Here is an 18,672-nt window from a genome sequence, read left to right on the forward strand (position 1 = left end):
TACATAGGGCAGGTGACATTGTAGACTACTCTGCAGCCCCTTTGTTCCTTGCTCAATAAAACTTCACTTTATTCAAGTATTCATTATCCATGAATCTCGGGGGGGTAGGCTCAGCCTTGGGTGAAATGTGATTGGTTTAAGAAAAGAATAGTAGTTTCATTTTTCTCACCAGGAATTGATTTAGGAATAGATGTGTGATGTAATTCTGGGCAATAACAAATAAGGGATGTCTGATGGAGGCTTTTGGGAAAATTTTCTTTACTTACAAAAAAAGGATGCAAGAAAGGAATGTTTACTCTTCTGGCCTTTGGACATGGCTCTGTGAAAATGGGATGTTGGGAGCTGCTGCAACCATTTTGTCAACATGAAGAAATCAACCAGGGGAAAAAAGCTAACGCATTGAGGATGGCAGAGCAGAAAGACTGAAGGAATCTGGGTTCTTGAAAACATCAATGAGCAGCTGAAATAACCAATCTTGAGCCTAAATCCAATCTTCCTGTCACATGAGATCAAAACATTTATTGCTTAAGCCATTTTAAGTTGAACTTTTTTATGACTCAAATGCAAATGAAGCATCCTAAATGATAAACTGAAGCAGGAGAAAAAGAAGATGAGGTGAGGAAATCTGGGTCACTTTAGGTATGAGCCGCCAAAAGAAGTGGGAACGTGCTACTTAATATGTTCACACATAATTCTTATAAAAAGCTGTTTAGGCAATACCACAAAAATAGACTACTTCTATTTTTTAAATTAGGAACTGCAAAAATCTCCAATTAGAGCAAGGGGTAAAAAAAAAAAATTGCGGGGAAAAAATTTTTTGTTAATTTTCTAGATATTAGAATTTTCATGCATTCTTATCACAGGCAACTTTTTCTGGCTAAACATGAAGGTATCTTCTTAATAATTCTCTGCTTTTTACTGTAACCATTCCTTGTTTTATGAGAGAAACCTATTCCACAAGATCTGCATGGGTCTAGAGTTCCCTAACCCTCACCATGCAGTTGATGACTTTCCATTTCCCAGAGGAAGCAAAGGATACTGTAAACTGTGACGGTGAAGTCGGTTTTGCTAAGCGCTGAGAGCGCTTCCTTATAAAGCGCATCTCACTGGTCCTCAGCTCCAGGACTAAGCGCTCAATACATGTACGTATGCTGAAATATGTCATTAAAAACGGAAACCACTTTTTTCCAAAACAAAAAACACCCCAAGGGGTAGCTGTTACTGTGCAGAACATCCTATTATGGTTGCAAGAGAATCTGCAACAGTTTGGACTTGTTTTTTATTCCTCGTCAGCTGTATGGTGTGTCAGCAGCTTACAGGCGAGATTCTGGCTTCTGAGAGATTTAACAGCTTCTTGATGTGAGATCTCTGAGGAGGTCTGATCAGCTGGGTGGAGGACTGTCTGTTGCTGCCTCAACCTGCTTCTCTGGGCTGATAACTACCTTCTGAGTTATCTCCCTGCCTGCAAATTAGCAGCACTCCAGAGGGGAATGAAACAAAACGTTCAGGAACTAGTCCTCAATCTACTGAAATCACTGATTTGCAGAAGCATAACTAACCCCAGGTATGGCTTATTCATAGCCCAGGCTCCTGCAAGATGAACGGGAGTAGACGGTGAGCCAGATAAACACCTTTTGTCCTTTTGCCTGTGGCTTAGATTGCGGTCGGTCAAAGAGTTTGCAGAGCAACACTTAACCTTACACTTAAGAACTTAACACTTAAGCAACATGCCCTTAAGAGTCATCTAAGGAAAAGGGCTTATCGATTCAGACAAAAGGTTCGTGACATGCAGCATCCTCTGTCCCTGCCTGGAGATTCCACAATGCACATCGCCTATTAGGGACTCTGAGAAGTCTTGCAATCAAGATCCTTTCAATCTTTGTATAACTCAGCCATTCTCAAACTTATTTAAGTATGGGATTTTTTTTTTCACATAACGCTTATAAATACTCTCAAAGGACTTGTGTTCTGAGGAACAGACATTCAGAATCACTTACCCAGGCCATGTTTGTTTTCCTCATTTCTACCTGGCTTTCTAAGGGATGGTCAGTGTGTGTGTGTATAAAATGGGCGGCTGGAGTGGTTGAGTTTGTGCATTCCACTTCGGCGGACTGGGGATTCATGGGTTCGGATCCTGGACGCGAACCTAGCATGGCTCATCAGGCCATGCTGAGGCGGCATCCCACATAGCACAACCAGAGGGACCTACAACTAGAATATACAACTATGGACTGGGGGGGCTTTGGGGAGAAGAAGAAGGAAAAAAAAGGAAAAAAAAGGAAGATTGGCAACAGATGTTAGGTCAGGTGCCAATCTTTAAAAAAAATAAAATGGGTGGCTGGGGGAAGGTTGGACCTTTAACTGAACCAACCCACATCTGAAAAAAGAAATTCAAGAGAGATGGATTAAAAAAGAAAAGCAAAGATCCCCAAACCAGAGAACTACAAATAAATTAGTTATTAGCATTTATTGAGTACGTACTGCCAGGCACTGTTAAGTGCTTATAATTATGAAAACATTTAATCCTCAAAACAACATAAGGTAACTAGTCTTATCATTCGCATATAACAGAGAAGGAAAGCTGAAGCTCAGAGGGTAAGAAACCCACTCCAGCTGGTCAGTGGGGAAGAAGTCACAATCTGAGCTCAGGCTGGCTGGTTCTAGAATCAGCCCTCTTAACCATCATGCCAGACTGCCCCTAAACTCTCCAAAGAGAGACAAGCCAGAGATCCTCGCATTTCCCCAGCACGGAGACACGAATCTTTCATTCTTGGTTCCCAGGAAACCCCTAGCGAGGAGCCATCTCGCCTGGGTTCATACGGCCCCTCTGCACTTTCTAGCTATGTGACTTTAAAGTGTGTCTTAACCTCTCTCTGTTTCAGGTTATTTTCATGTGGAAAATGTAAAGAAAGAAAAAGAAAAAGAAAAAGGTGTATGTGTCATGAGGAGGCTGTGAGGCGTTTTCGATCTATGTCCACTGTTGTTCAGTCAAAGCTGGTCTCACAAGCCTCTGCCTACTGACCCTTGTCTGTCCTCTGCTCCGTCAGAATAAGACCGTGTCATCTTCCATACAACGTTCTTCCAGATATTTCAAGATAAGTGACATGGCACCTTTCTTCCAGGCTAAATATTTCTGGATTCTTTAACTGTCTCCCAGACTGTGGCTTTCAGAACACTTTCCCTGCTTGCTCTTATTCTAAACAACTCTTCTGCCAACGTGTGGCATTTTGATCTCTCTTTCCTGAATATATCATAAAAAGTGAGAGTTTTCCTTTTTCTTATAGTCCTTAAGAGGTTGACATTTATTTCACAAGAGATGCAACTGTCAGCATCCCTATAAACTAAAACGTTAAACTAAAGTAGAATTTTATTTTGAAAAGTTTGTTTCCTTCTTAACCTATTTCCCTTCCCACAACAAATACTTTAATGCAACAGTTACTGAGTCTTAAGATGGGCTGGTTACAGGGTCATGCTGGGCATTAGTTGACTGAAGGAGGGCATTTTTTTTTCTCTGTCGCTTTAATAAGAACTGAGTCTTTTCTGCTGCAAGAAGATATGTCAAGGAGGACTTGACCAGATACCCTCTAAATTCCCTCCTAATCCTCAGATTCTGCGATTCGAGGCTTCTGCAATTTGGTTCAAAGTCCACACATACCAAAGTCCTCCTCATTCCATTGCAGTAAGTTCATTACACATCTCATTTCGAGGAAATTTCATTTATAACTATAGTATATATAAATTATATATATATTAAATAAATATTTAAGTTTATATATATTTCCCATTTCCTTTTTTCTTCTAGGGAATTGCTTCTTCAGAGGCTGATTAAATTGGTTTTAAAGTGGTTTATCTACTCATGCTGCTTGTTTTCCCATTTGACATGTTAATCCCCTCTCCATGTTGTCAGAAAACCCTTTGGTTATATCCATCAGGTATAAACAAATGTTTCCAGTGATAGAAATTCAGGGCAGCAACCTCCCATCTTCCAGAAGACCATTAAGAATTTGTGACAAGGCAGCAGCCCTTTGGAACTCAGCACAAATAAATAAAAAGGCCCAGCTCAGCCCATCAGTTCCTTTGAAGACATGGGCACAGTCTGGGACACACAGGCAAAAAAGGAATTTTGTGTGTAGACCTGTGATCAAAATGGATGTTCAACCACACAAGGACCTCCCCTAGAGGTATTCACAGATAGTGACGTAGTGAGGTTTGTGTAAACAGAGTGGATAAAGCAGAACATGGGGATCAAACACAGTCTATCTTTTTGTGGGCACAGACTCACTCAATTTACTAAAATCCAACAATAGCTAATGCATTTGTATGTCTCTCCATTTTTACATGTTTTAGTCACTAGCTACTCACATCTTTCTTACAGGAAGTGTTTCTTGGTAAAGAATTTAGGATTTTAATTAGAGAAGAAACAAAAGCAATTACAAAGCATCAAACCCTTAGTAATTAAAGTTGAAGTTTATAAGGTCAAATCCTCAGATGTCATGTCAATCATACCACATATACCAAGAAATACAAATAAATCAGATATACACAGATACCAATGCAGGCAATGTTATTTTTGCCTCATTTTGTGTGTAACATTATTGAAGATTCTACTAATGTCTTAAAAAATACAGAAAGTTCTGGAACATACATCAGTTATCTGGAGGAATAAATACTCCAAATGCTTATCATCAAAACTCTGGAAAAAGAGATAATTTCTCTCTTCAGTATTTTAAAAATTGGTATCCAAATAATTTCATTTTGAACTAGGTTAGTAAACTAAGTCTTCTTCATTGAGCTTTTAAAATGGAAAAAATTTCAAGTTCTAAATATAATAAAGACTTACGTACACATTCAAACTGAAAACGGGAATTTATTTTCTATTACACCTATCTGGCCAAAAGGAGCTGAAGGATTTTTCTCTTCTTACTTTCTTATAACAAACATTGTCAGATTTTTTAGAAAAGCAAAATATAATAACAAAATTGTAGTTGAGAAGACTAATTCTATATGAATATTACTCACGGCCCAGTTAAAATAACAATATAGATTCGCTTCAGTAGATGATGGTGTCAACTTTTAAATATTAGTATCTCTCACACCATTTCTTGGTGGTCTAGACACATTTTTCCTCAACATAACTTCTTCATTTTTCTTCTATAGAGTTCCCTTGACTTAAAATAATGGTTTGAGGAAGATCACATCAGAGTTAGTGGCTCTGTGCTATTTTTTCAAATGTTGAGCAAAGTTGGGCTGGTTGATAACATAATTCATTAAAATGAGCTGTGTCTTCAGTGCCCTGGGCTGGCCCAGCTGTTTGAGAAGCCTTTCTTCCTTTTGTAGCTAAAGAGTTGAGTCTGTTCTTTCACCAGCCCATTGCAGTGGCTGAAAAAGTCCAGGAAATAGTTACACTGAATGCCACCATTCAGAAGAGATTTTCATTTCACAGTGGTGTTACAGGTAACGTATTTCCTTGGGCAGAAAATTGCATTTACTCAGCGTTTAGAGGGAACATTGAATTTCACAACCATAGTTGTCTTTCCCTGTGGAAAAGATTTTTAAGTTTGCTATGATCACTTTCTTTCAATTTCTTTTCCTTACAGTCATGCATGCTCTGTGATCTAAATTTCATTAGCTCATTTAAAATCAGAGAAAAAATTCAAGAGGATAAAAACAAGCACAAAGTAAACAAAGAAACATATAACTTTGCCATTAAATTTTCTCCTGGACAACTTTTCAAATATTTCTCGTCGTTTCCATTCTGTTTCAACACAGCAGGACAACACACTCGTGGCTCAGTGGTGAAGCGACGTGCATATGAGTGACAAAACATGGAAACCAGAAAGGGAATAAAAATGTAAATCAAACTTTTAAAATCCTAGTAATACAACAGCTTCCTTCCTTATTTATTCTGTTAATGTCCATTCCACATGAATTCACATTGTGGTTCCAGGAGGCCATGCATTGTAAGCCCTGATCACAAAGACCACTATTTGGAGAAGGTTGAATTAAGCCCGCTGCCAGTCTCTACTGGTGGCAAACTTGCAAAAGTCTTCTGGAAGACCAATAAAATTATACTCTGATTATTTGTTTTCTGAATTCTGGGGACCATGGAAATAGAAAAGGATAGAAACAAGGCATGCTTTTTTTGCGGCTTCTTGGGCTGGGCAGTAGAAAAATAGGTGCTTTCCTTTGGGGTTTTTTTGTGGCTGAGAATGGTGAGGCTGGCATTTCTGAGGGCGCTTCTTCACTGTCCTTAGTCTTTAAGGGAGTGATACGCTTTGGCAGTCCGGCTGTTGACAAAATCTGTCTTCTTGAACTGAGCCTTTGGAATAAGCAAACAGAAATGTGAAAGGCAACAACATTTTCACACAAGAAAATGCAGTTTTTAGTGATTTCTCACCAGGGTCAAGACAAGAAGGCCACGATTATCTGGCTGTTAAGTACAACACACGTTTTTCTGGCGTTCTTACCTTCTTGTAGGCGTTATGGAGCTCCGTGTGTGTCCACAGAGAATACAGGAGAACAGAGGCAGCTTTACTGGCTTTGTTGGAGGCACAGCTGAAAAGAAGAAAAGGACACTCTGAGATCAGCGAGAATGTGTCAGGCTTCTGGGCGCTGTCTTTGGACGCTCCGCAAATCTTCTTTAACTGCTGTTGCTCAGTAGCCATCCATTAAGTTAGGCCACTCATCATCAGAAGAGAATTAGACGGTGAGCTCTGAAGGCCAGGGGCCACCCTCTTGTTGTTTTTTAAATTATTTTTAAAAAATATTTTTAAACGACTAGCACGTGCTAACCAATAAATAGTTTACAGAGCAAATTCCTGATATTTATAAGGAATACATCCTTAGACTTTTACAAATCTTTGAATTTATTTATAGAATAAAATTTGTATTTGTATATTGATAGAATATATTTGTATACTTTAATGTACATTTATAGAATACAAATGCAGGAAAGGATGACTGAAAAATATATACACCTCTTAGACTTAGTGACTATGAATGTAGGAGTAATTTTTTCAAGTTAATAAAATGAATTCTTATTGGAGCATTTGTTAAAATAGTTTCAAAATTTCTTTGTTTTTATAGAGAGAAGATGGAAGATGTGTCCTGTTATAAAACCAAGTCACCACTGAATTTGGCATTGTACTCAGTTTTTGATGCTCAGCTTTTAAATTTGTCCTAAACCTCCCGTTTCTGGCTAAGGATCTAATGCTTTCTTAGATCTCTATCTCTTCTATCACCTGAACTAGCACATGGCTGAATTTTTTCTTTTAACAAAGAACTTATTTTTTATATCATAGGATTTGTAAACATGCAACCAAGAATAGAGAATGCAAAGCTGTATGGAGAAGCACAGGCTGGGTTCACTCATTAGCTAAAAGCCTTTCCCTTCCATACCAGCCTTGTATGAAGGGTAAGTCAAATCAGTATCTTACAGACTTTTTTATAGTACCTCATGGACTTTTCAGAGTCACTTGCTAATAACCAAAGTACTAATATATCCATGAAAGCTACTGGTCTCTGATATTTAAAATTGGAAAAAGTTCTTAAATTGCAAGGGCTGTATATTCATAAAATTTGTTTATGAGTTGGTCAGTTGGCACTTGGAACTCATGTATTGAAAGATAAAATGTTATAAATGGCAACTGGTTCCCAGGCTAGCTCATACATTACAGGGCAGCTATACAACACTCTGGCAAGGACAGAGAAGCAGGTACAACAGTTAGAAGCTCCTTGCTGACTTTTGTTTGAGAGAGGACATGTAAGGACTAGCTCACAGGTGGACACTCAAGACAAAAAATAGGCAACAGAGTAGCACATCCTCATATGTTGCTAAGCTACAAGAAGTTTCCAAAAGTGATGGCGTATTCCCATGTGCTGCTTCTGTCTGAATACTCAAATAATTAACATTATATGGTCTTGTGGAGATTTGCTTAGAGGTTTGGAGGATTATTAGGAATGGTCAGATCTATTCTGCAGCAATAATTCATTCTTTCCACAAAGACTGAGCAACAGCTATCTGCCAGGCTCTGGGGACAGGTGAGCCTTCCCCGCTCTTGGGGAACTGACCTTTTAACCAGTGCTCCTTTTAATCACGTGACTGAATGTGGTCTTCCTTCCCTGCGAGCTTTCCCAGAGCGGGGCTGCAGAGCACCAGGGGCCTAAACTGGGTGGGATTGTGGGGGAAGGGACACGTGTTCATTTCCAGGACACCACAGAGCCCCCATGCCTGCCTCACACACATTTGTCCACACCAGGTGAAGTTTGTTTGCTTTGCAGCTCATTAGAACTCGGCTACAATAACATTTCTTTTCTTTTATGTTATCCACAAAAGTAACTTGTATTTAACAAGGCGAGCAATTCAGAACTGTATAAAGAGAAAAAGATAATAATCTTCGTGCTCCCTTTGGATCCCATCACTCTAAATTAACTAACAGTAATAATTTGGTTACACAAGGTTTTTCATTCTCTTCCTCATCTGTTTTTTTAAAATGTGGAAAATTCAAAGACACAAAAAGAGGGATGCGGGAAGGCATATGCATTAAACCTTTTATTCTCAAAAGGGAATAAGAGGTGGAACAGATGTGATAGAGAAAGCAAGAATTTCTTGTTACGCTGCCTCCTACTTCTCCTCCTTGTGCTATCACTGCTTCCTCTCAGCCACCTGTGGTGACACTGGCTCCACAGATTTAAGTGAGGAAAAGGGTATTCTCTGTCCATAGGACTCCCACTTTGCCTACACTCTGCTGTTCTTAAATCACAGCCGTGGCTCTGGAAAACAAATTAATTCATCAAGTGAATAAAATGCTGGAAGGCACTACCCAGAGAAGCTATGGTGTTTGACTATCTCTGGATATTTTAGATGAGAATGGGCAACTATTGGGCTTGGAAGCTTCAGTTTTTCACTTGCCTTGTCACCAAGGACTGGGCCAGATGATCCAGCCCAACTTTACAATCCTGTTTTTGGCCATGTCGCCCATGGTACTCAATGACTGGACATTCACAACTGGATTATTTACACACGCGTGTGGTGGTAGGGAAAGCGACCGCTGACTGGCAGATGCTAAAGGACTTACGCATCCCCTGCGCTGATGTTCATGATTTTCTGCAGGCCCCCAGTGTTTAGAAGATCCCGGGCATTCTGGTAACTGTTCTGGATGATGTTGTTCAACGTGTAACAGGCAGAGGCCGTAGTTTCGATTAGAAGGTCAGTACTTGGGACTGTGTCGGGAATTATGGAAACCAAATCAGGCAGAGTTTCTCTGGCTACATTATGAAACAGAAAGAACACAATGAAAAGGATTATTTCTTAGCCTCAAGATCCCAATACATTTTGGGTCAAGAACATTTTAAAAAGGAAACACAATTGATTAATAAGCATATGAAAGATGTAACATTCAACACTCTTAACACTCAAATTTAGAAAAGATTTTTAAAAAAGATGATACTCTGTGCTCAGTACACTGGAAATCTGTTCAGAAAGCAATTTGACAGAAATGTCAAGAATTTTAAAAATTTTCACATTCTTTGATTCAGTAATTCCACTTCTGGAAATTGATCCTAAAGATATCACTTTAAAAATGGAAAAAGTTTATGCAGAGATCTTTATTATAGTATTACATATAAATTAAAAATTATAAACAGCCTAAATATTCCAATAATAGAACATAATCAATGGAAATACATTTGAAAAGAATATTATGCATCCCAAAACATATCAGTGAAGCACGTATAACCAGAAAATATTTATGTTAATATTCTGTGTGAAAAACCAGTATATTTATTTGTATAAAGAATACATATTATAATACCAGGAGAGAAAAAACACAAAAAACCTGAGAAGAAATACACTAATAACAGGACTTGTTTTTCTACAATAGTATTGATGGTGACCTAAAAATATTTTAAAAAATTATCTGAAATGCCCAAAGTTTCTTGAATGCACTAATAATGCTATTATTAAAAAAAAGAGAAAGAGATTACTTTAAATTTATTTTTTCACTATGTAAGTTCTTGGTTATAAGGGTTTTAGTTTGACGTTTTTTTTAAAAATTTTATTTTTTCCTTTTTCTCCCCAAAGCCCCCCAGTACATAGTTGTATATTCTTCGTTGTGGGTCCTTCTAGTTGTGGCATGTGGGACGCTGCCTCAGCGTGGTTTGATGAGGAGTGCCATGTCTGCGCCCAGGATTCGAACCAACGAAACACTGGGCCGTCTGCAGCGGAGTGAGCAAACTTAACCACTCGGCCACGGGGCCAGCCCCAGACTTTTTTTTTGTAATAACAAGAGAGGTATTAATGTTTGATGATTTCATTATAATTTGTCCTCTGGTGTATATTTTGGGCAATATGAATATGTACTTGATTTTCTGCAATAATTCTTTTCACATGTTTTCTTCTTTCTCGCTAACTACTTTGGACTCTCCTTAAAAAACAGAGAGCATGCTTCAATTGTTTTGCTGCTCCTCACAGCTCTTTAATACACTGCTGTGTTTATCACGGTTGTATAAGAAATATTTCCGCTTAATTTTATTGTTTCTTCATCTGAGTTTATGTGGCACCTTGAACTGCACTTCTCTCTATGATACTGAATTGTAATTAGCTATAAGCCTGTCTGAATTCCAAATGGGGCGATGGGTTCCTGGAGGACAATCATTGTACACATTTCTGGATTTGCATCGATCACAATGCCTAAAACAGAGAGGCATCAATAAAAGGCACTGAACGATGTGTCATCCTTTTGATAACACCTGGACCTGACTGACAGGAAAGACACACCTTCTGCTCAAAGGCCTGACCACTTTCTTTTTCACTGTTGTTCAAGCATCATAACATAGTGTTGAGAGCTCAGAGCTCAGCCTCTGAAGCCACGCTTCTTCAGGTTTCAGTCCTGTCTCTGCCATTTAACAGCTGTGTGGTCTGGGCAGGCTATGGAACCTCCCCCTGCTTCATTTTCCTACTTTGTCAAATGGGATAATAATAGTATCTGTCGTTTTAAGGGCTTAAATAAGTTAGTATGTGTTAACTGTATCCCAGTACCCTGCACATACGTAGTAAGCTCTCAAAAGATGGGAGTTATTTTCAGAAGGCTTCCTCCTTTTAATAAGTTAAGCCACAGACCGAAAGGCCTTGAGAACATGAATTTTCCTTTCACTGAAATTTAGGTCAATGACAAGGAAACAAGGCTGAGACAATCCAACAGAAAATGCCCCATCACCTCTCTGCAGGCTGCAGCACTGGCTGCTGACACCCAGGCTGCCCACACCGAGGACAATGCCTACTCAGAGAGAGTCCCACCTCGCCTCCCTCAGCATCGCCAACAAGAAGGTCCACTTTTGTAGATGAAACTCAAGGTTGAAACTCAGGGTCATGTCAGAGGAGGAGTGAGAATTAGAGACGTTAGAGTCTTTAACATTTTACATGGCGTTTGTTGTTCTTAGAAAAGCAGTCCAATTGTTTACATCGACAAAGCTAGATACTACAATATAGTAAGGAGGTCATTTTGTCTCTTGGTGTTTCTCTGTCCACACACTCACATAGACACACACAGACACACACACACACACAGTGGGCCTGAATAAATACATTTGCTTTGGGACAATTAAAATTGGATCTCTGGGGGCCAGCCCTGTGGCCAAGTGGTTAAGTTCGCGTGCTCTGCTTTGGCGGCCCACGGTTTCGCAGGTTCAGATCCTGGGCGTGGACCTAACACCACTCATCAAGCCAAGCTGAGGCGGTGTCCCACATGCTACAACTAGAAAGACCCACAACTGAAAAGAAAAAAAAAAAAAAAAATATATATATATAGATAGATAGATATACACAACTACGTACTGGGGGGCTTTGGGGAGAAAAAGAAAAAATAAAACCTTAAAAAATAAAATAAAATAAAATTGGATCTTTAATAGTGAAATATAAAAATTAAAGGCCTTATCATGATAGTGAAGGGTTATAGCTCAATGTCATATTGTTGAGATTTTAATGCTTAAACTCAATGCCTTAAAAAGCCAAGACATTAGCTGGATGTCTGAAAACATCTGTAACTGAAGAAATGTGAACTGAGACTCGAGAGATCTATCCAAATACTTCCTGATGCTTGCAAGTACATCATGTTATCTGACCCTTGGAAAAACACTATTAGGTAGTGATTACTAATCTCAGTTGGTTTAGATCAGTTAAATGACTAGCCAAGGTGACATGAGTGGCAAGGTCACACTGTAGGATACAGATCCATGTCTTGTACCTGAGATCTATATTTTGTCACCATGCTAAGCTGCCTATCTTTAAGTTTGTAAGAAAATATAAGTTTCAGGCCAGCCCTGATGGCCTGGTGGTTAAGTTCCACGCTCTCCACTTCAGTGGCCCAGGTTTAATTCCCAGGGGCGGACCTACACCACTCGTCAATGGCCATGCCATGGCAGTGGCTCACATACAAAATAGAGGAAGATTGGCACAGATGTTGGCTCAGGGTGAATCTTTCTCAGCAAAAAACATAAAAAAGAAAAAAAAAGAAAAAGAAAAGAAAATATGTTTCAAGTTTATTTCTGTAAATCTAAATAAAATGTGATGACATCATCACAGGTCAGCACATGGAAAGTTTTACCTGGCCGAGAAATCTCTTATGAGAAGCACAAAGCTTGTATTTCAAACTGATTTCCATTTATTCTTGGCTATTAATACCCTGAATCAAGACAGGTCTTTTTACTCAAATTATCTATTTGACACAAAGCCAATTTGGAATTTTTAAAAATTGATTTTAGCTTGCTCAAGCCACTTCTCTCTGTTGTCCTTAAAATGAGGGGAGGTTTATCAGTGGAATTATCTTATATAAACTGTGGGGCTACAGCTATATCTTACCAACAGGTAGAGAACTGTATAGAAACTGACCCAACAGCATTTCTGCCCTGAAGGCACATGCACAATGTGTAGAGCGCAATTATTTTTAGAGGCAATGTTTTAAAGATGGAGTCAACATTTTATTTGGAAAAAGAAAAAGAAAACTCAAAGGACAATACACCTGAATTGAAGTGCAGCACACAAGTCCACGGAAGACAATGGGGAGCACAGTTTCATAATTCTGAGAATGCCTATGGCAAAGTTTCTTTTAGAGTCAGTGACAAATTTCCAGGCTCTTTCTCTATTTATAATGGGCACAAAACCATTCTCTGAAACCGCTGGTGCAATGTTGTGCTGGTGGCTGTCTTTGGAAATGACGTTACTAAAACATTAACCAGAGACTTCAATATCTCTTGTATGTGTGTACATTCCAAAATAATCTGATCCATTGAAAAACCAAAACTTGTCTACAATTTTAGTAGAATTTCATGAAAAACTGAATTTCAAGTTGTCAGGAGTACTAATTAATGGAGCATTAGGAAACATGCTTAATTTTATTTTATCATTATTTAAAAAATTATTTTATTGAGGTCACATTGGTTTATAACATTGTGTAATTTCAGGTGTACATTATTATATATCAGTTTCTGTATAGACTACGTCATGCCTACCCCCAATAGTCTAGTTTTTATCTGAAGCATGCTTAATTTTAGCATTGTCTTCCTACTATCTCATTTTATAGTTTTTGACTTGATTCACAAACATTTATCAGATACTTCTAGGTATAACGCAAAAGAGTGAAAAATTATTTAATTGATAGCATAATACAGTTACCATCTTTGTCAATAATATAGACTCTCAAAAAAAAGAGCAAATATGTTTCATCATATTTATTCTAAAAGCCATATATGCAGAACCTGCTATATTCAGTGACTCCTTCTTTGTGTCTTTTTGTGTGTGTGATTATCTATTTATTTTTTTCCAGTCCAACAACGGCCAAGTTTCTAAAGTGAACAACGACTGTTTTTTAATGTTCTAGAAGGGTGGTCCCAATCAGGCTATGCAGAAAACATTCTGAAAGACAGCTACATGGATTCAAAAGATTTCACTGGCTGGCACAGCTGAGGGATGAGCTATGCCATCAAATATATTCCTTATCTTGTTAATTATTAGTGTGGTCTAAAATTTCTCTTTGTGTTAATAAAAACAACAAAAAAATGCTGGATATTAAGAAAAATCCTATTTGAGACCCAGTGAGAAACCCCACCCTTGACATCTGTGTGCACAAAAACCAGGTGTATTTATGACATTCTGCTCTTTCTTCACATTTTCAGTTCACCATTGTGAAAAGAATGTGATAAAGACAACATTTTATTGCATTTGTATTTTCACTGCGTACTTATTTCAGCCAGATACTTTTACTGACTCACCAATTTCATTCTGCAGCGAAAGATTCCGAGACAAATTCCTCAGCAGGGACACAGCAGTCTTTTTCACACTTGGATCACTAACATGCAGCATCTTTCGGATGTGCTGGAGGCCGTTTTCCTTCTGGACAACTGTCTGAGCCACTGACGTCGGCATCTGTTTTAAGAGACGTCCCACAAGTGCTATTGTGTTTGACTTCATGGTAATATTAAGTTTTTCTGCAGATTACCAGAAGTCAAGCAAGATGTTTTAAAAACTAGAGCAGTGATGAAACCAATCTGAAGATATATCTTTTTCATTCTTATTAGGTTTTCAATTTAATTTCAGGATAAAAACAATTTATTCAGCATTTTAAAACACAATGTTGGATTTGGTTAGCTACTACATTGTTCGCGTCTGTGTTTATAAATAAAATGCGCCTGTCTTTTCCTTTCTTGTAATACTGTTATCAGTTTTAAAATCAAATTACACTAATATCATAAAATTAGTTGGGTGGCGTTTTCCCTTTTTCCATTTTCTTGAACTGTTTGTGTAATACAAGAACAATCTCCCCTTTGTGGGTTTGGTAGAATTCAGCTATAAAACCAACTGAGCTGACAAAAGTTTTAAAGGGAGATGTCTTCGATTATTACTTCAATATATTTACTGGTTGCTGGCTTATTCATCTTTTTTGTCTCTTCTTGTTCAAATATTGGCATTTTACATATTTTAATAAACTCCCTCATTTCTAAAAACCAGTTTATTCTGAAAGAGATATTGGGCGTGTAAAGAAAGGCATGTACGGCTAGTTAGATCAGCTGTAATTCTGTGCTCTGTATCAGAGGCTGCACATGCAAGTTGTTGGGCCAAGTGTAGGTCCATTAGAGGCAAATCTTATTAGGCTGGCCATCTACTTTCCATCTGAGTTCCAACCAGATCCTTCCTAGCATCAACAAACCTCCACTGATACTAGTGCCTTAGCTTGTGTCTGCAACTTCCTAGATTTCTATTTGAAGCTAATTTGAGGCCACCATGCCAGAAATTCCCGTAATACTTGGTCATTCTTCAAGGCGCCTATCTTCTCTGTTTATCTTATCTAAACATGCTTGTTTCCCGCTGTCTCCCTCAGATTGCTCTCCTTCTTACATCCTCCACTGTACCTTCTAGAATATGGGTTTTTAATATAGGATCCAGGATAGGTTTCAGGATGGGACAGGAGGTGCTTAAAGCTACTTTTGTGTTTCTAATAAATTTTTATAGGGGAAGGGTCCATAATTTTATTAGACACTCAAAATGTCCATGACTCAAAGAAGTTTAATAACTACTGTTCTAGAATATCTGTTTTATTGTAAACAAATTATAATTTGTCTTTCACTAATTCACAGAACATTCCATTAGACCATTTGCTCTCCTCTGAGAAGAATCCTTCCCCGTAGCCACCTAGAGAGGCTATTTATTCTGTAGAATTCCTGTGTCTTGGGCAAGAAGGTAGGTTTTGCATTCCTCTATCTCCCTTATAGCCTGTCTAGATAATTATTTCTTTCCACATATGCCCAAGCTCTGCTCTTCTGAGTCACTGCCATCCAGCTGTATCACCCCCATAGCATTTTCTTTGTCATCTCAAGATCTATTGGTCTTTTCACAGCATCCACTGGAGGCTATGCAGCCTGACTCAGAGCCTTCTCCACCTCCTGTCCATGGTAGATGACCAAATTAATTACCTCACAGTTCATAGACTTCCTAAAAGTCATAGTCTTCATCTCTTCTGCATATCAGCCACTCACTTCCATGGTCATATGGAACTTGTGTTCACCCAGAAACACCTTTCCTCTGAAAACATATACTCCAATGTCAAGCTCTGAACACAACTTCCTATTCTCCTTGCTCTCTCTCCCTCACTCCTATCATATTTCTTCTTAAGCCTCATCGGGAACTCCAGTCCTTATACCTCAGCCTTCATTTCCTGCTCTCAAGTGATCAATTCTCTCCTACCTTAACTTTCTTATTTAGATGAGGGTACGTGAACCATTACATCAAATACTATCTTTCCAACATCCTTAACTCTATCACTCTAGCCTATTTTTCACCCACTCACCAAAACTGCAAAGCTGACTTTACACTTGGCCACCAAATATTGCTATAGTAAATAGGGCATTTGAAGATTGGCACTTCTGCAAATTTATGGTTTCTGATCTCCCCTAGGAGCTCAAATGTTGCTGGTCAACTCGCTGTTTTCTAAGTGCCAGTGAGGATTTCAAAGTTACACCAGAATGATCCTTCTAAAATTTAAAGTGATTATGTTCCACCTCATGTTTAAACCTTGTGATGACTCCCCGTTGCCTTCAGAATGATGTGCACAAGTCTTAGCATGGCCCATATAGTCCTTCACAGCCTGGCATCTTCTGTCCTCCCTTTCCTACCACTACTCGTTAATTTTCTAGGTTACAACTATATTAAATTGCGTATCTCTCCTATTAGAACAGAAGTTCCTTGCAAGGAGGAAATGATTTGTCCATCTTTTTTGTTTCTCTCAGTGCCTTGAATGGTCCTATACAAATGATTATTGAACTGAATGATATGAATAATATACTATCAAGTTTTCCTGAAGATTTACTATAATCTCAGAAGGTTCTTCATGAGGATAAGGATGGATTAAAAAGTCACAAGATATTTATTTCTTAAAGTTTGTTTTCTTTTGGGGGCTGGCCCGGTGGTGTAGTGGTTAAGTGTGCACGTTCCACTTCGGCGGCCCAGGGTTCGCCAGTTCGTATCCTGGGTGTGGATATGGCACCGCTTGGCAAGCCATGATGTGGTAGGCATCCCACATATAAAGTAGAGGAAAATGGGCATGGATGTTAGCTCAGGGCCAATCTTCCTCAGCAAAAAGAGGAGGATTGGCCCCAGTTAGCTCAGGGCTAATCTTCCTCCAAAAAAAAAAAAAAAAATTAAATCAATAAAATAAAAAAAATTTGTTTTCTTTTAAAACATGAGATGTTTTTAAAACTAAAATCTTGCTTTGTATGTATATCATACTATACCATTTAATGATATATTCTTATAGATAATAAAGAGTTCGATGTTTGTATATAAAAATGATCACCAGAAAATGCAACTCTAAATGAAGTCTGGATCCTCAAACGACATTTGCTCAACTAGGGGAAAGCAGAGCAGTCTTAGTAATTCTCGCTTATTGAGGAAAATGGGAGAGGCTGAAGTGGGATGGTCGTTAGAATTTACTCAATAAGAAAAATAATCAGATTTACCAAAGAGAGATTTTTTAATTCCAGCTTTAGGAAATATATGAGAATGACTGTGAAGTAGTTAGTCAACCGTTTACAAATAGCACTTCTAATTCATACTTTCCTGATTATTAATAAGGTTGGGCACCTTTTCAAATGTTTATTGACTATTTCTATCTTATCTTTTGTGAAGTGCCCATTAAAGTCTCTATTTACTTTTTTAAGGAAGATTCACCCTGAGCTAACATCCATTGCCAATCTTCCTCTTTCTGCATGTGAGCCACCTCCACAGCATGGCCACTGACAGATGAGTGGTGTAGGTCCGTGCCCTGGAACCGAATCTGGGCTGCCAAAGCAGAGCACGCTGAACTCAACTACCACACCACCGGGGCTGGCCCTCTTGTCCATTTTTATATTGGGTTGTCTATATTCTTATTGTTAACTTCATGAGTTTTTTATATTTTCTAGATACCAACCTTTGTAACTTATATATGTTACAAAAATCTTTTCCCACTCTGTGGTTTGTCTTTTTTTTTCCCATATATATATATTTTTTTTGAGGAAGATTAGCCCTGAACTAACTACTGCCAGTCCTCCTCTTTTTGCTGAGGAAGCCTGGCCCTGAGCTAACATCTGTGCCCATCTTCCTCTACTTTATATGTGGGACGCCTACCACAGCATGGTGTGCCAAGCAGTGCCATGTCCACACCCGGGATCCGAACCGGCAAACTCAAGCCCGCTGAGATGTGGAACGTGCAAACTGAACCACTGTGCCACCGGGCCGGCCCCTTTAGTGTCTTTTTTTGAGGAAGATTAGCCCTGAGCTAACTTCTGCCAATCCTCCTCTTTTTCCTGAGGAAGTCTAGTCCTGAGCTAACATCCATGCCCATCTTCCTCTACTTTATATGTGGGACGCCTACCACAGCATGGCTTTTGCCAAGCAGTGCCATGTCTGCACCCAGGATCCGAACCAGCAAACCCTGGGCTGCCAAGAAGCAGAACGTGTGCACTTAACTGCTGTGCCACTGGGCCGGCCCCCACAGTGTCTTAACAATGTCTTTTGATAGTATAATAACATAAGCTAGTAATTTTAAAGTTGTCAATTTATAAAATATTTACTTTATGGCTAGTGCTTTTTCTGACTACTTTTAAGAAATCTCTCCCTATTCCAGATCATGAAGATATTCTTCC

At 38.7% G+C, this 18,672-nt stretch overlaps 1 protein-coding gene and 1 long non-coding RNA gene across 2 annotated transcripts in view; one reads left to right on the top strand and one right to left on the bottom strand.

Moving 5' to 3' along the window:
* Window positions 1-4,448: 4,448 nt before the first annotated feature.
* The window catches only part of PKP2 (plakophilin 2), an 82,437-nt gene continuing 68,213 nt past the window's right edge, over window positions 4,449-18,672 (bottom strand). Inside the window, exons 10-13 of the mRNA XM_014865993.3 lie at window positions 14,266-14,419; window positions 9,078-9,267; window positions 6,468-6,555; window positions 4,449-6,319 (exon numbers count right to left, since the gene is read on the bottom strand). Coding sequence (XP_014721479.2) covers window positions 6,251-6,319; window positions 6,468-6,555; window positions 9,078-9,267; window positions 14,266-14,419 — 501 coding nt within the window. The 3' untranslated portion in view covers window positions 4,449-6,250. The remainder of the gene's footprint in view (window positions 6,320-6,467; window positions 6,556-9,077; window positions 9,268-14,265; window positions 14,420-18,672) is intronic.
* LOC139041525 (uncharacterized) lies at window positions 6,589-7,415 on the top strand. Its single transcript, XR_011496824.1, has 3 exons — window positions 6,589-6,706; window positions 7,087-7,143; window positions 7,302-7,415. It is a non-coding gene; the product is annotated as an uncharacterized lncRNA (long non-coding RNA).

This window comes from Equus asinus, chromosome 22 (assembly GCF_041296235.1).
Source record: "Equus asinus isolate D_3611 breed Donkey chromosome 22, EquAss-T2T_v2, whole genome shotgun sequence".
Classification (NCBI taxonomy): domain Eukaryota; kingdom Metazoa; phylum Chordata; class Mammalia; order Perissodactyla; family Equidae; genus Equus; species Equus asinus.